At 47.1% G+C, this 17,944-nt stretch overlaps 1 protein-coding gene across 1 annotated transcript in view; it reads left to right on the top strand.

Moving 5' to 3' along the window:
• The window catches only part of T265_03463 (hypothetical protein), a gene marked incomplete at both ends in the record, with an annotated part of 26,380 nt that extends 9,820 nt beyond the window's left edge, over positions 1–16,560 (top strand). The window contains 2 exons of the mRNA XM_009167963.1: positions 529–681; positions 16,387–16,560. Of these exons, the coding sequence (XP_009166227.1) occupies positions 529–681; positions 16,387–16,560 (327 nt within the window). The remainder of the gene's footprint in view (positions 1–528; positions 682–16,386) is intronic.
• Between the last annotated feature and the right edge of the window lie 1,384 nt (positions 16,561–17,944).

Genomic DNA, 17,944 nt, shown 5'->3' with positions numbered 1-17,944 from the left:
TTTGGTTTTCACGAGAGACTCAACTGAATCTCTTGTTTGTTTGGAAGGACTTTGATGGGAATACCTTAGCCATGCGTGTTACAGGTAACCGACCTTTTCTTGTCCTGATTGCAGTCAGCTCGTTCAGTCTTGTACTTCCCACGGATATTATATATAGAGTAAAGGTGAACCCACAGAAAACGAAGCGAACTTCACGAGGAGTTGCATAGGTGAGCGTGAACGGGGTAGCTGCGTAGATTCGAACTGTGGAAAAGGTGAAGAGTTCCAAAGTGTAGCTTCACACTTAACCGTCCCCGTATTGTAGGAATTATTTGCTCATCGTCTTCAAAAAAGATATTCTGCCAAGCTTCCCATGCTTGCAGAAGCCCGTTTTGTTCAGACTTCACCCGTCTCTATCCGTTTAGTTTGTCTCTCAGTTCGAATTGATCATAATCGGACAACCTCTATCACGACCGATGCATCCAACCCGACTGTCAATGGTTCATGGTCTTTCTTTTCTCAGGTCTGATTGCTTCTACCGTCTCCAAGCTAGATGACACATTGTTCGCTTCGAACGCCACAAACAGCTCAGGCAGTCCGTTAGTGCCACGGTTGGCTGTTCAGCTGATCGCAGCTCCTCTGGCTGGTATCGCTTCGGCAACTCTTGTCAATCCGATCGACTGTGTACGCGTCCGAATGCAGGTGAGTCCGTTGGCTGCGTGGCCTACGTTTTGGCGCCATTCCTCCTCCCCTTCTATGTATCTTTGTCACCATGTCATGGAATAGTTGTTTCAATAGGGGGACAATCAGGTAAACAAAAACACGGATGAAGATCCCAGTTATGCCTAAATTTGGCTGATCTGAGCCTCAGCGCTGCCCTATCCTCCTCGCCAAGCGTTCTACTCTACGAAAAACTGAAGTATTTTGAGCCTACAGGAGTACCTCGATTCTCTCACCATTTCCAAAGTCTGGATTAACTCAAGTCATCAGCTTGGTGGGCACTGCTGCGGTGGTCTTACATAACTTCTGTCAGGTCGCTTTTGCAGTACACCTACCCCCTCTCTCCCCCCACACACATTAAGCAAGGTGGATTCCGCCCCGGTAAGGGATGTATCGATAAGATATGCCCTCTGTGGTGAATGTTGGGACGTCCCTTTAGGTGGCAGCGCGTTTTATCGAACTGTGCGCCCAGTCCAGTAGATCTTGACGCCCTGTGCAGTACCACCCACTCTGTTACCAAATTCCGGGTGCTTATGCGTCCAAAGGAATCCGGCGACTTTGTTCCACACTCCAGTGCACAGTATCATTTGTCCACAGTCCTTTTCAACCGAATCGTTGACTGGATAAAGGAATGAGCCTTTGGAGTTTATCACAGAGTTTAGCGGAGCCATAACCTTTGACGTGGATACCTTGCCTGGAAAATTGCTTAGCTGTAACACCATTTCGGTGGCTAGCTGCCATAACACCCGAAGGAAGCACGAGGGCTGGGATACTGCCAGGTTGCCCAAGCCTAGACAGGGGAAGTCGAGTGGCGGAGGTCGGATTCGAACCACGAACCTTCCGGTCAGTAAATTCGCGCTCTAACCACTTGGTCCATCTCGCCCCGTGCCTGGACTATACTGATGACATTGTCGTTCTCTTCGAAGACAGCTTTAAAAGCCTCAGACCTTCACTGGAGCATATCAAGTACTACATTGCTATGAAAAATGAACGCCTTGTAAACCCGTACAACTTACATGTGTAGTGGGCTGCAATTTCTTGGCTGTTGTGCCCATCATGGTATAGCCTCAAGCCATGGTGGCCTTAGCCAGCCTTTACTAAGGATAAAGGGAATCGCTACTGTATCTATTGAAAGATTACAGAATCTCTGACAAGGTCAAGCTGGAATCTTCGTGATGCAATGAGAATCGCGGAACGGATCGCTCAGAGCATGCCCTCTTTTGGTCCGTAGCCGGTTCCCGGCACATACATCCAATCGATTTGATGTTTGGTTATTTCGAACCGCTTGCCTCAGGATGCAGTCAAGATGCAGAACCATTCGATCAGTGAGTTCGCGCCTTAGCCACCGAGGTATCGCAAACGCTTGATGTGACCCTCCACGAAGACATGACCGGTGTGATCATAAATGCCGGCAACATTTCATACTTGTTGATCGTCCATGATGATCATTATCTAGTTAAACAAACGGTCCGAATCTTCATACTTTTTCCGATGTGTTTAACAGCCATAGGGGACAAAACTCAACTTTCCTGTCATTTTTAAGACAAAATCACAGGTCGAATTCCAAAAACACGAAACAGGGATTTCGAGCCTAAGACGAGAGTAGGCCTGTTCAATCGTTCAGCTGTATCACCCTTTCGTTGCCTAGCTGCCGTGCCATCCGAAGGAAGCACGAGGGCTGGGGTACTTCCAGGTTGCCCAAGCCTAGACAGGGGAAGTAGAGAGGCAGAGGTCGGGTTCGAACCACGGTCAGTAAATTCGTGCCCTAACCACTTGAGCCATCTCGCCTGTTCAATTACAGGTCGGGGGTGGAAATCCCAACCCGACCAAAGGTCACAGCATCCCTCTTACACAACTATCTCAGCATTAGCTCATCCACACAGACAGACAGAGGGACCATCAAATAAACCGAACCAGAAGAACTAGACCCTAGGCTGGACCCAAACACATGTAGGTTTCCCCATCGACTCAACACTTGTTCAACCACTCTAACACACAAAGACCCTCGGCCGACACCCAACAGAGATTCATCTTGACTTAGCGAGATAGCGCAAGTGGTTAGAGCGCGAATTTACTGACCGGAAAGTCCGCGGTTCGAACCCGACCTCTACCTCTCGACTTCCCCTGTCTAGGCTTGGGCAGTCTGGCAGTATCCCAGCCCTCGTGCTTCCTTCGGGTGGCATGGAAGCTAGGCACCGAATGGGCGCTACAGCTGAACGATTATTATTTATTATTAGCTGATTGGTTCAACTTTCGCCTTAAATCTCGACCAACCTCGAAACCTAGTCACTCGGCCTGACGAGGCTTTTGTGTCAAAAGCGAACCGTTGCCCAGCAATAAATCTACCGATTGTCACCAAACGTTTTCGAAAACTAGAGTAGGTCTCTTATGCAGCCGGACTGTACATGGTCCACAGTTGGCATTTGTCAGTGTGTCCAAATATTAGTTACTCAGGTAGGTTAATTGGCTGTTGATCACGTGACAGTTGATCTGTTCACCGGGATCGGCTTGGAGTTACCATCGAAGGATCTCAGTAACTTTTGCATTGATTTCTTTGCTGATCTTCTAAACAAAATCATCCGGCTATCTCAAGAGCACTTTTAGAAAACTACGAATGCGAGTTGTTCTAGCTCGTTTTGATGTGCCGTGAAACTTCCAAGCCTGCGTGACGGCCTTCTGTGAGCGTTTGGCGCTACTATGACTGTGTCGGTTTCCTCAAGTTAGTTTCGACTTTTCGGGGTGAGACGTTGGTGGCCACCCTGTTCGGCCCACCCGCCAACTGAGTAACGTCCGAGGAGCAAAGGAAAACCAGTTCCACGCATGCTACGCATGTCACAATTACAGCTGTTAGAATATTTTGACGGGTATGTGAATTTGGAAGACTAGAGAAAGGTTTGATGGAACTGGACTGGCACTCCGGAGCAGAGTGGCGGCAATGAAAAAACATGCAGCTAGGGTGGAACCACTCTTCCCTCAATTAACATTAGATCCAGCGTCGTGGTTAGCATATCTTTAACACGACATATTGGGTTCTCTTGCTTCGGCTGTCTTCTCCAAATCTGTCTACTCATCATCTTGCTGTGTTCATCCTGTTTCCAGGTGTGTGTGTGTGTGTAGATCCAAATGTGAACTTTCAGCTGTCTGATTATGAAGCTATCGAGAGTAACACTAAAATGGTCACATAGTCAATATGTAACCATAGCATGATTCGCTCCAGGCCATTATCTAGAGTCGCTTCATCACGTGATCTGCTAGTACAGTGCATGGAACAGATATCAAGGCCAACAGCCTTACTGTGAAAAGCCAACAGTAACGGGCAATGCAGTTTACGGCGTTTAGAGAAGCAGATAGATAAAGCTTTCGACGTGTCTAGTTAGGTAAATGTCTAGTTAGGGTACTTTTTACTGACGGTGGCCGTAAATCTCCATAGACTGGATACTGAAAATTCACTAGACGATAGTCCGATTTAGTAATTGTTTAATCATGTAGGGGGGCGAAATGGCCCGATTGGTTAGAGCGTGAATTTACTGACCGAGAGGTCCGTGGTTCGAACCCGACCCCCGCCTCTCGACTTCCCCTGTCTAGGCTTGGGCAACCTGGCATTATCCCAGTCCCCGGGCTTTCTTGGGTAGCATGGCAGTTAGGCACCGAAAGGGTGCTACAGTTGAACGATTTTTTAAATTTTTACCTGTATAGAGTCTCGGGAAATGTGCGTAAGACTATATAATTTTCGGCCCTTTGGGGGTGTAATCAATACTTCTCAGGTAACACGAAGTGCTGTGATGGTAGCCGCACCTTTTCAAATGGTTGCCAATCAAAGTCGGCGTAGCTGGAAACGAATGTATCCTTTGTTGATCCTTGGTCCTATAAAGCGGACAGATACACAAACAAATCGCTGCGGGAGGGTTGGGTCGATATTAGCCTGAACAGATTTGTTAATTTTCAATTAAAAGTATGCTGAAAAGCCTAGAAGCTCAGAAGAAGAGTTAAACTTTCATCTGAGATGTCCTCACTCGGGGAGACAGTCAATACTGAGCTGGGCAATTTGATTGCAAACGTTTCATCACCAATCGAGGTGACATCATCAGTGCGTTATTGTGGAGCGTAGGAGTGCGTAGCGGTGGGTTGGTGGTTGTGCACAACCAATCAAATTGCCCAGCCCAGCGAACAAGCCAACGACCACCATCTACGCTATCTGAGCTACCAACATTTTCCTCTATAGAAGACAGCCAATACGTTATCACATGAAGTGGTTTCCGTAATGAAAGGGTGAGTGGCGCCATATTCTGAATGCTAGTCAATCACAAAGCTAATCAGTTGCTCGTGGCCGGATGGTTATGTGTTGTGACTCTGAGACGTGAGGTCGCGGTTTCGAAATTTTCTGGGAGGTTTCTTGAGAGTCCCAGTAAGGATGAAGCAGCTGTACAGTCCCTGTCGGCTTTTCAGCATAGGTTTACTTTACTTGGATGGTAAAATCTTAGTTGGACATTGCTTTTGTTCTTTACTCTGGTATTCTCCACCCCCATACTCACTGTGACACAGATCTACGTAATTGCGCATGCGAGAAACTGGATTTAGTCGTTCACACAAGGTTAATATCCAAGAGGTGGAAAGTCTGGGCGTCAGATAAGACACGCATGGCCAAACCTGTCCTTGTAGAGGGTCACGAAAGAGATTACGAAACGCTTGGGTGCTGTCGGTGCTACTCGCCTTGCAGGATGAAGACCGCGTGATCCTCACTGTGCCTGGTTGGAGACACTACAAGATATGGCTGCCAACCGATGTCAGTGGTGTGCTTGTTGGCAGTTTCTATCTAGATTGCCTGAATGAGTGTCTTGACGTGTAGGCATCTCGGAATGATTGTAATAGGCTAGCGCTAAGTCCATTCCTCCGTCCACCTTTATTCTTTTCTTCACAATTAGGCTTCCAAATAAATCACGGTTATACGGCAGCGAAGCATTAGTGTTGAACACTGATGTCATGCTGTCGATGTTGAGGATGCGCGGCAGGGATCATATCTAAAAGGACGATAAAACATCGAAAGTTTGCAACATTTTTAGAATAAAGAAGAACAACCGATACAATTAATCTATTTCGTCCCTTAGCATGTGGGCAGATTCATTTTGGGCGCCAACACATCGTCATCGTTTAATCTTTCGTTCCTCTGGGTGACCCCGTTTGAGTTCGTTCCCCGCATGGTTCGTTGTTTGGACTTTTTTCCGGGCGTTGTTTGTGGAAACCAAACACGTTCACTGCTGTCTAACATGCAATGCCTCCATAGAGACTACCAAGAACTATTCATCCGTCGAACGGTGTGTGCTCGCGCTCCTGTTGGGTGTTCCAACAACCGAGCAAAGCCGACATTTCACTTCAATAAGTTGACCTCACTACTTTTAGCTTCCGGTAGGTTTCACCGAGAGTGCCAACGTGGAATAGGGGTGAGTAGGAATGACAAAGTCCAGATAACCAAGATTTCTGATTCTGATTTCCGTACGTTTGCAAGGTGTTGTAGAGTTTGTTAAACGTCACCTAATCGAACAGTTCTGTTTTCGTACGCCTTTCCAGCTCGACTCGAGTGTATTTTAACGTGGTACTAGTGAGTAGACTTGTCCGAACATTATGACTACCAACCCAAGTTTTCGGAATGTCCCCTGGAAATGAAATGCTTGAAAGTGGGACTGGTCTTCGAACTCCATGGTGCAACACTTGGCGCCGTTTTGAAACCCCCATATAATGACGTAATCGCGAGTGGAGCGATGCCCGTTCGGAAATAGATGTATCACCCCGGCGGGTGGTTTGACTGTCTACCCATCTCGTCGCACTTAAATCACCGGCCCTTGCTCTCAGGGATATTTTGAAACAATCTGTCTGCAAGAATAGAGTAAGAAAACTTCAAGTACCATAATTGAACACTACGATGAGTTCTGTAAGCCAAATGCTCGGGACCCCTGTGTACGTGCATCAGTAAACCGATAGTGCCTAACCAACAAAGTCAGGTTAACGAACACGTTTAGAACTACTTAGTTAGAGTCTAAATCACAGTGAACCAGCCAATTGTGTCTATTTACAAAGCTTCTATGTTGCAAGAGTCGCGTTCACTGTCCGGTGACCCGCGTACAAGTTGCTAGCGCCAAAGGCCTAATTCTCGAAGATTCGTCATCGATTGGTCCTTATATTGAAGTCATATTCGATGGCATTTTCGGTTGTCAGTTGCAAATCGGTTTTTGTGATCTCACAATCAGTCCGAAAATAGCACTTATCTATTTGATCTAGTCACATGGACCTAAGATTGTAATTAGCTTATAAATCAATCGCTATCACGTGCATCACTATGACCAGATTAGTTTGGATCTTCTATTGAACGCCATACCATACAAATGACTACCAATCGAACAAATCCACTGACAGAACGTAAAACCATTCTTTAGTTTTCCTCTTGTTCAATGGTAGTCTTGGTAATTTACAATCGAGCAATTAAACACGTCAGTTAGGCTGAGTTGATGAATTTCTGTTCTCCCCCTCTCTCTCCAAACTGAGAAACTCTATTCCCAACCCGTTGTTCATCTTTATGGAGCACCGACCGTGCTCGTTCCTTCTGTTTCTTCGAATCCCCTCAACTAAGTTCCCACTCCTTGGTTTTCCGACACTCGGACGGGATCAGCGGGAACCGGTACGATGCAACAGATGCGGAAAAGCTACCCAATAAGGGACACCCCTCGGCGAGATATATCCTCACCCGCAAATTGCCGGCTGTGTTGTAGCTCAGCGGCTTACACGCGATTCTGGTGTTTCCGTGTGTTTAAGCTTGGGCAACCCTCGGCTGACACGCCAGCTATGCACCAAAACGGTGCCACAGACAAGCGACTAGGTGGTGCTTATTGTGTCCACCGAAGAGGTCTAGTTGATCCGTTCAGACCGCCAATTTGACCCCCAACTCAACAACCCCAGGCTACCAACATACCCTTCTACATCAAATGTACCGGATTGCTCAAAGTCTCGTCCCGTGTCAGTTCCCCGCTATAAGTGATACGAAAGTGTGGCGAAACACTTTTTGAAGTGATGAGGTGGAACAATCTGTTTTCAAACGATTACCATCTAAACTGTGCCGTTGCGTCTGGTGTCATCTAGTGCGTGTAAATGCGCATGGCTTTTGTAAGCCTGTTCCACTTTAGGTGAATCCTGCGGTTCACTGGTTCTTCACTTCGCTCCCAGTGACAAGGAATCGTGAAACAGCAAGGACTAAGCCGCCAACTCGCTTGAAGGATGGGTCAAAATCCACCCTGTTGGTTGTATGCCTCAATCATAAAATTGCGGAAAATGTCAGTCATCAGGCATTGGATAGATTCAAGCTGTGTCGGCAACTTTCGGATCGTCAGCTGTCAGTCAAAAAAGGCTTTATTCATCAGGTGATTACAACCTGAGCTGCTGTGGATTCAAAAGGTGTTTTCCTCGGCTCTACCCTGATAGGAATCATATCACAATCCAGCCTCAACCTCTGCTCCCTTATTTGCGTGTCCGCACCGACATTTTTTATGCACATCTTGTAGTCATTGTCAGGTGGACCAGCGGATCCAGATCCGAAAGCCTTCAGGTTGGGGGTAGAATGGCGACGTGTTCCTAAAGAATCTCATACAAATGTACTGTAGTACGCCGATACACATCCGCTGTCCTATAGTCAGGCTTTCCAGCCAAATTGAGGACTATAACTGCTCGCCTGTCTAGGTGCAAACTTTCTGACGCTGTCCAACCATTAAATCCACGAAAAAAGTGACATCATGTCAAATCGGCCTCCAAATGATGCCATCAGTCTTGCTCCTGGCGACTCTCTTCTTGCACCTCGACGTATCCCTTCCTCGCCTATTGGATCTCACTGGACGTCGTGATAATTCCCCATTCCCCTGCTTATCGCACCTGTGGACTTCTGATCTTCACTTGTTTTCCTCGTCCTTACCCGTCATTCACCTTGTGTCCGGAGGCCAGCCGTCCCTAATATCCGAACATCACATCATTTGGCCGGATGTGTCACGTGCAGGACACGGACCACACGAAGGCATGCCCTGATTGGCTAGAATGCCAGCCAATCCGGATCGATCATCCCTGACTCGACGCATCTGGCCCTCTCACGGAGATTCTAGCACGACCTTGTGTGAATACAGTTGTAATAATTTTCCTTCGTTTCCATAAAGGTTTGTGTAGAGCTACCATGCCTTTTGATATACCATAGTGGGCGGAGCAGGAAACCAAGGGTCCGATACGGAGTTGCACTACAGTTCAGCAAGACAGCACTTAACCCAGAAATAAAGCACATTTATGAAAACAGCCTCGCCATCATCGACAGTACATCAGTGTTCAGATACAGATGCTTCGTCGCCGCACAGCCATGATTTATCTGAAACCCCACTGCAAGGAAACGAACAAAAGTGAATGGGGCAGAAACTGTCCCAACCATTCCGAAGTGCTTACTTACATATCCAGGCACCCATTCAGGCAACCTGAACAAGAACTCCATTGACATCAATTGGCAGTCTGCAACTGTACTCATTGGGGATCTCGCGGACCCCATCCTGGAAACTGAGCCACACCGACAGCACCCACACCTTTCGGAATCTCTTTCATACCCATCTACTTGGTCAGAGATCAACTACGTCTCTGCACGCTCAACACATGGCTTGACCACTTCAGTTCTTAATCCTGAACCCGTTCTTCGATTGAAGTCCCCTTTGCACAGCTGAACACTCGCTTTCTAATTGTCTATTTACGGATTCGGTGGTACGAGCCTATGGTTCTGTGGCAAGCGTTGTCGAATACCTGAAGATGTCTCAGTTCCGATGCTCGAAGAAGCCTAAAACAAAACACTTCGTGCTTGGGGCTCTGACGACCTTCCACCTGGTCTCTCCGAAGATGGCAGTGAGTTCCTCAGGCGGTGCCCGTCTATCCTATTTGCGTCTGTCTGGGAGAGACAGACCGTCCCAAACAACAGGATCGAATCGATAACGCTACCCATCTTCTAAAAGGACACTCACAGTGAATGTAGAAACCACAGGGACGTCAGTGTGGCTCCCCTTGTTACAAGACTCATACCGTCACTGACTGTTCTTCGTCTTACGTCAACACACTTTGGACCTCAAGCGGGATTTCGACCAAGTTTAGGCAGTCTGACAGCATTTCAGCCCTGGTACGTAAATCCAGAATGCTGGAGCCCAGAAAGTGTTTTGGAATGGTTTGACTGATTTGAAAAAGATCCTTCGGGACAGAGCTTAGTCCGAAAGAGACCATGAACGGGGTGGGGTTGCTTCGGTTTCGGAATACTCTGAATTCCCCTCGATCTTTGAGTGACCCGTGCGTGTGTGTCTCTCTAGGACCACCATGCTCTCTAGTCGGTGGATTGTATTCCCGACAGCGGAGACAATCAGCACCGGCCATAAAATTGATTAGACACTTTATATGTGACCACAGCATGACTTGCTTCCGGGATGTTTTCGGACTATCTGTGAGGTCACGTGATTGGCGCAGATTCAAATTCGAAAGTTACAGTGCCGCTCCACAGTCAAACGTGAGAATGGCCCCGAGTGTATGCAAAATGTCACCAGACAAATCCACCAAGAATGCCAGTTGTTAGATCCAATTTTTTAGCATTCGTTCCGGGACAGCTGGATGGATCTGCGAATGTAACGTAATCCTCTGTTGGTCCGTTCAAGACACATAAGACGGAATTAGCACACTTTGTCAGATCTCTTTAAATCGCCTGTACATTCTCAGGTTATTGTACGACACCATGAACTGCGAACAGTTGTTTTCGATTAAGTCTCGACTGAGAAATACAGCTACAATGGTGAAAAAATTAGCACAAAACGAGGTTAGACTGTAGGGGATATGGTAAAGAAAAAGATATTTCTAAATCACCCAACCGGGGTGAATTCAGAATCATGACTGGTCGGTCAGGGCGAGATAAGTGCTTTCATGTGACCTTTTTGAGGACACACAGTTGGTTTGTGTGGTCGAATGGCGATCACCTCTGCTGTTGCAAGTACATTTTGTCAAATGGCGGAACGATCTCGTGATACTGATTACAGCACGATCCAGCCGGTTTGGTCCGGTAATTTGTATCGAACAGGTGAGCCCCTTAGGTGTTTCCTTTGTCCGGTCCCACTGCGTGACATCATTGTCACCTGTAAGAACCGCGTACTTGTCGCACAGTGGTTGTAGCTGCCACAGTTTCGTTCACCGATGATTTGAGGATTTGGGGTAGCTGCGCATTGGAGGCAGGAGTTGATAAATTGGTGCGTAAATACAGTACTGTAGGTCGATTGTTACGTGGGGGTGGGAAGGGAGCTATGCATTGAGGGTAATAGCTTGGATGCATGAGCACCACTGAGGGCGCGACTGGGCCATATCTGACAATGTCCCCAAGTGTTTAGAGCGCGAATTTACTGACCGAAGGCTTCGTGATTCAAACTCAACCTCTGGACAACCTGGCAGTATCCCAGCCCTCGTGATTCCTCCTGGTAGCATCGCAGATGGGCTGAACGATCGATCGATCGAACGACGTATTCTCTGGCATGCCAGACAACAGTCGTGCTGATAGCACTATTACGATATGTAGATAACATCACACTATTTGCCGACCAAAAAATTTTGGTGTGTTCCAAACCTATTAAAATGATTCCTTTTTTCTGAAGAACTCCGGTCAAAGCACCGGCAACGACCGATTTTGAATTGCTTTTGGACAAGAACAAGTCACCAGACAGTGGATCTTCACATCTTTGCTTCGTAAACAACAAGCACTTAAGCCAGCATCTACCGTTTACAGCCCCCCCCCTGAAAAGCGCCAACACATCGAGACCAAATTTTGTATTGTCATACTGCGAGTGTGTAATGTTTGCCTGTAGACATTAATGCGTGCGCCTTGGTCGTTTCCACAGTTATCCATCCCTATTGAACTGAGCTGTAGGCCCAGTCTTGTATGATATTTTTGGCAGGACACCCCTATTTCCTTTTAGCAGGCCACTACTTTTCGCAGTCGCTCCCACAGAGAGACAGTCAAATCTCCCGCGCCATTTTGACGATTGTTTTTTTTTCGTCAGAATTTTAGGGATTTCGGACACTTGTTACTGAACAAAGTAGTAAGATGGTCTACTTTCAGTAAGATGCAGTTCTTCCGAACATCATGTTTTTCGCGGTATGGCCGTGACTATACCATGTTGGGAACACCGGTTCTCGTTTGGTCAACGAAGTTAAACAACGTTGATCCCGGTTAATATCTGTATGGGCGACCGGCTGGGAATACAAAGTGTTGCGGCCGTTCATCCTTGAGCTCAAGATAAAAAATCTCTCAGCTGTTACAACCTTCCGGTGTCTAGCTGCCATGCCACCCGAAGGAAGCACGAGGGCTGGGATACTGCCAAGTTGCGGAAGTCGGGTTCGAACCGCGAACCTTCCGGTCAGTAAATTCGCGCTCTAGCCACTTGAGCCATCTCGCTCGAGATAACTCAGTGATGAAGCCATTACCCAACGTCGGCATCTTGACTGCTCCTGTCTGGGCTTGAACAACCTGACAATAGCCCAACCTTCATGCATGCCAGAAAGGCACCGAGAGCGTGTTACAGCTGGACGATTTTTTTTGCTCTCCTGCGGCCATCATATCTGACTGCACTTTTATCAGGTAGTAATTGATAGATGCGCTCGACCAGTGACCCTTGAGCACCGCACTTTGACTCATCACCATTCCTAGTTTGCCTTGCTAACTCTACCACATCCAGTCCGCGTTGATTACTATGTACCGCACTGCATTCTCACCCAATTAACTCAGAAGGTTAGTGAGGCCTTCGACCAATCAGGGACAGGTCATTCTGATTGGGCTGGCTAGGTGAGCTGTAGGTCAGCATTGTGATAGCGCCACCCTAAAAGCAACCCATCTGTTTCCTAACCCTCTGCACGATGCTATCTGCTGGTTAACTGAAAAGAATCTTGTACAGCTGTTCATGTGCAAACAAACCACTACGCTTCGTATCAGCCGTTTGTCTGAAAACTAGAATGCAGATTTTGTAGGCATGCTAGAAAAGTACAAGGCTTGTGCCGGAGCAACGCACTGCTCTGTTGAGTTTCTACTGCCATGAGAAAGGCTTTCTGGATTAATGTTTTCAAGGGGACTTCTGATGACGCATGTGATCATCTAGGTACCACTGTAGCAGCCATTCGAGAGTACCATACAAGGTATCCGTCCGCTTGGAAACCCATAGGTAATCGCTGTAGATATGTTTCAAGCTGTGGACATCGTGGTCACTCATTCTGTGGATCGTATTAAAACGAATTCATATCCGAGTCACAGTGTATGTTTTCCGAGTATCATCATCATCAGTTGCGTCGACAACTACCACCTTCCCGAAAAAGGACTTCTGGACGATACTGACAAATATGGCCGTTCCACGCAGCCAATGGCGGTCTTACATCAAAGCTATCGCCCTCACTGCATAGCTCCGTTACTCCCTGCCACACCGGGCATGCAGAACCACTCGACTTCAATCAACTTATTAGGCCATAGCATCCAACGCGTGGCTCTCATTTCTTTGTTCTTATCCTCGTTGAACGAAGGTCTGTCAGCTGGAACCACTGCACTTTGGTGCACGGTTTGTAGCTGAATGACTGAAATTAATTGGCAGAACTAAGTATGGGTTGTGGAAAAGGCTAAATTTTTAGTCACCACGTCCTAGTGAGCAGAGGAAGGTCTCAGTGCCGTTAACTTGGTTCTTCCAAAATGTTGAAACCGATATGAAGGTCATGCACTTGCTCATCACGACCATCAGCGTAACCCATTCCACCTTCGTTTGTGTGTAATTTTACATCGTAAAAGGTGTGTATAAACTAAGAAGCTGACGGATCTACGCTTAGACTACAAAAGGCACGATAACCCGGACAGGTCTGTGAAGAACTGGGCCAGCGTTTCCTAATCCGAAAACCATATTCCTCACTTTTACTCTGTAAAGAAAATCATACCTATATTTGACCTTAAGAACAACGCAGCTTCTCAGTTTTTTCCATTCGGATACTATTGGCAATGCGTGGGAATTTTATTGTTTCCACATCTTCCGAAAAGCGTGCATAGTTATTTCATCCTTGTCGCGTATCCTTCACGAACCTCCGTGGATATTCGAACCCGCAACCTTTGGCCACTCCGTGTCATTCGACCTCAAATGGTCGCGAAATCAAACAATCAAACCCTAACACTTCTGGTGGCATTTATAAATCAGTTTACGTTAAGTGTTCCTATGTGTGTCTCACTAAGGCGAACGCTCACTCACTATTGCATGAAAAAAACGGCAATTGTCTAGTGAGTTTGAAACGTCCGTGGCGCCACCTGACTTCAAAGTGCGGACGGGCGGGTCAGTCAATCCACACAACCAGGACGTTCGTCCTTCGAGCATTAGGCCAAACCAGTTGCATCGCTCACCTGTTCGGACGTGATAATTCAGTCGCATCCAGCGTATGCGCTGGCATGGTGGTAACACGCACGCCCTACGTGTCTGGGGTTTCATACCGCGGTACGATCAAGGGTGTGCACTACTGATGAGCTCCAATAAGAAGTAAACTCGAATCCAATGCTTCTTCCCTTTGGTGTAGGCTCGCCAGGACTGTAGGACTGTATATACAACAGTGATGTGAACGCGTAAACTTCCAAAAATGCGGATTTCAACTATACTACTGATTTGAATCACCTTTGGAATTCGAGAGATGAGCATGGTTGGCGGCCGTTTACGAGGAATGGATGGTGGTTCAGTTTTTTTTGCGGATTGGAAAAACAAACCCTTTCATTCCGTCCTTAGTTCTTGTTACCAATGTTCCGCTGTTTATATAGCGTACTAGATCGCCTCCAGATTCGAGTTGACCGAATATACTTTTCCACAGTTTTTGTGTGTGAAAAGATTAACCAGGACCCCGCATTTCACTCTTCTTTTTTCACAGGTTGGGAACCTGTCGTTCCGAGAAACTATTCGCATTTTGTGGGCCAAAGAGGGAATTCGATGGTTCGGCAAGGGATTGTCCGCCAGGCTTCTACAAACTAGCGTCTTCTCCTTCTGGCTCATTCTCATCTACGAACCCGTGAAGCTGTTCTGTTTGAAAAACGAATATCGCGGCCAGTTTCGAAATCCTTCTAGCAAATGGTGAGAAACTGTTCTCGATGAGACTACCGGTCGCCGATGGGTCCCGGGACAATCGTTTTTCAGAACACGAGGTCGCCCACATGTGGATCACGTGATATACTACAAACCGGAGTTTTGCTCTTGTTCTTTCAGTCTTATTTTCATGTCATGCTCCGAGCGAGGAGTTAGTACGTTTTTTTCAGCGCGTGGACAGACCTCGTGCCCCCCACGTTCTGCTAGCCGCCCTACTCGTTTTAGACGCGTTCTCGTATAGCCCTTCTCATTGTCTTCAGATTTGTTTTGTGGTCTCTCAGCTGCACCAGATGGCCTGAAAACTATTCAATTTTATCATAATTCCGCAGTTTTCGTTTGTAGTAATGTGGACTGGAAGACCGTGTTTAGCTATCCCTCTGTTTCCTAGGCAACGTTCGCAGTCCTTTCGGCAGCATCCTACTAATGGTGTCGTTCCTACTTTTAGGTTTGCGCGTCGCCATTCCCTGTTTTGTTGGATATGAATCGGTCAAACAGTGATGTGACCTTGGGTCTCTAGAACACCCCCAGTCTTTTTTCATAACGGACACTACTCATAAGGTTGCTGAAACCTCTTCAGAACACCGGCAAGGTCAGTCCTCGGCGTAATCTCGGTGTGACCTTGACCTTGGTTGAACCAACCGGGGGATGGCAACCGAAGCTACGAATTTCCTGATTAGCTGACCGTTTGCAAGAGAAATTTACTCACTTGCAAATCAATTTGGTTTTCACGAGAGACTCAACCGAATCTCTCGTTTATGATATTCTACGACTGAAAGTGCCGCCTCATATTTCAGTTGTAGAATATCATAAATGAGAGAATTCGGTTGATCTCTCGTGAAAACCAAATTGATTTGCAAGTGAGTAAATTTCTCTTGCAAACGGTCAGCTAATCAGGAAATTCGTAGCTTCGGTTGCCATCCCCCGGTTGGTTCAACCAAGGTCAAGGTCACACCGAGATTACGCCGAGGACTGACCTTGCCGGTGTTCTGTCGCTCAAGTCCTTCACTGCTACGTTTTAACCTTCGTATGGTGTAGTAAAACCTTTCGAAAGCGGGTACTGTCTGAAGACGGCGGTCGCTTTAGATAAGCTGGTCATAATAATAAATAAATAATAATCGTTCAGCTGTAGTGCCCTTGCGGTGCCTAGCTGCCATGCCACGAGGGCTGGGAAACTGTCAGGTTGCCCAAGCCTAGACAGGGGAAGTCGAGTGGCGGAGTTCGGGTTCGAACCACGGACGTTCCGGTCAGTAAATTCGCGCTCTAACCACTTGAGCCATCTCGCTGGTCACATATGGAATTTCTATCGCATGTCCATACAGCTGTTAAACTGTCAATCAGCCGATGGGTAGCCTGGCCAATTAGCACCTGTCCGGCCACTTCGGATTGTGCATCAAAGCTTTCCCTCTAGGTGGTCATTTGAAACATTCAGCTTTGTCACAGATGTAAGCCGTGTACCGTAGAATCAACTCCTGGCGTGCGGAAGCCTAAAGCCCATTTTGCACAGCGTTGACTTCAGGATGCGATCGATAATGTTTCTTTCATCTGGACTTCCTCACTCAATGAGGATGCGGTTCGTCGCATCTGTTTGGCTCGCTCGGTGGTCGGGCGACGGGTCAATGGTGAAATAAAACGCCTGCTTAACTGCAAACAATTCGTTGATCACTATTGGCTTAGCTGGGGCGCCGAATGACACGAAGTGGTTTGAAGCAGTTCTCCAGAACTGTATTTTTACAGGTACTGGCAGGACTTTGAAAATGTTCACTGTAGTAAAACCGATTTTTTTCAAATAGCTGTTAGCCGGATTTACTTAGCGCACCTGCTTGTAAACTGTCACCTGCCGCACATCCACAATGCATATGTGCGAACCTGAAACGATTTGGCAGTGGTTCTTTTTGTTCTCGGTTTTGGGTTGCCTTAGTTGGATTACCTTGTTGCTTTTACTCTCCGACGGTACACCCATAGCCATGACTGAGTTCCCGAAACTTCGTTAAATGAGTAACCGGAAGACAGCAGAATTTTGAGTGTCAGGCATGCTGATAGGGTTCAGATGCAGACTTTCTCCTGTTTTTTGTCGCTTCACTAAGTATCCTGATGCCGCTGCTCTTTAGCAAGTCGAACGCTAAAAGTTCTGTCGGAGACAGCACACGAGTGTCATTTTTGGAGCCCAAATGAGGTTAAGAAACTTCACGGTTGGTTCAGTATACGCGCGCCTTTCGTCATCACTGTTTCAAGGGAAGCTGAATTCGTATTGGTCAAACACAACCCACCATCCGGAATCCCTCCCTCCGTTTTCTTAGAAAATGATAAAATCCGTCAAATGAGCTCCCTCCCCCCAAGGAATCTCTGGTCTTTTTTCCTGAGTAATAAATCACTGTTCACAAGGGGGTTGGGCGTAAATGGACCCATTGTGAATATCGCTCGATCGTGATCAGATAACTGATCCAAGTAGATTGGATGACCGAGAAACACATTTGGGTAATGTGTTACCAACAAGTATGGGCCGTTCGTCACAGAAAGGAGGGTTGTGTTTCTTTGATTTGGTCAGTTGAATCTGAAGTCACTGGCGGATAAGATTTATTATGTCATACATGAAGCAAAAAGGCAAAGTTTGTCCGAAGGCCAGCCGCCCCCAATAACCGAACATCACATCATTTGGACGGATGTCTCCGGTGCAGGCTACGGACCAAACAGAGGCGTGACCTGATTCGTCAGAATGCTAGCCAATCTGGATCGAGCATCTTTGGCTCAACCCTTCTCGTCCTATCACGGAGAATCTAGCACGACCTTGTGGAACACTTTCATTTCCCGTATAAATACAGTTGTAATAATCTTCCCTTCTCTCCACGAAGGGCTGTTTGAAGTTATCGTGCCTTCTGGCATACCAGAGTGGGTGGAGCAGGAAACCAAGGGACCGATACAGAGTTGCACGAGCATTCAGCAAGTCGCAACAAAGTCCCAATGAGGAAGTCCTGGAAAACGCCCGCGGAATGGTTCGCTAGTTGAGCAGCACATTGTATGAGCATTTAAGGCAGGTCGGGTCGTTTATTAGATTGTCTCTGAGGCCACAATAGAAA

The sequence above is a fragment of the Opisthorchis viverrini genome (genome assembly GCF_000715545.1).
Source record: "Opisthorchis viverrini unplaced genomic scaffold opera_v5_50, whole genome shotgun sequence".
Lineage (NCBI taxonomy): Eukaryota > Metazoa > Platyhelminthes > Trematoda > Opisthorchiida > Opisthorchiidae > Opisthorchis > Opisthorchis viverrini.
This window is presented reverse-complemented; position numbering and strand designations above follow the sequence as displayed.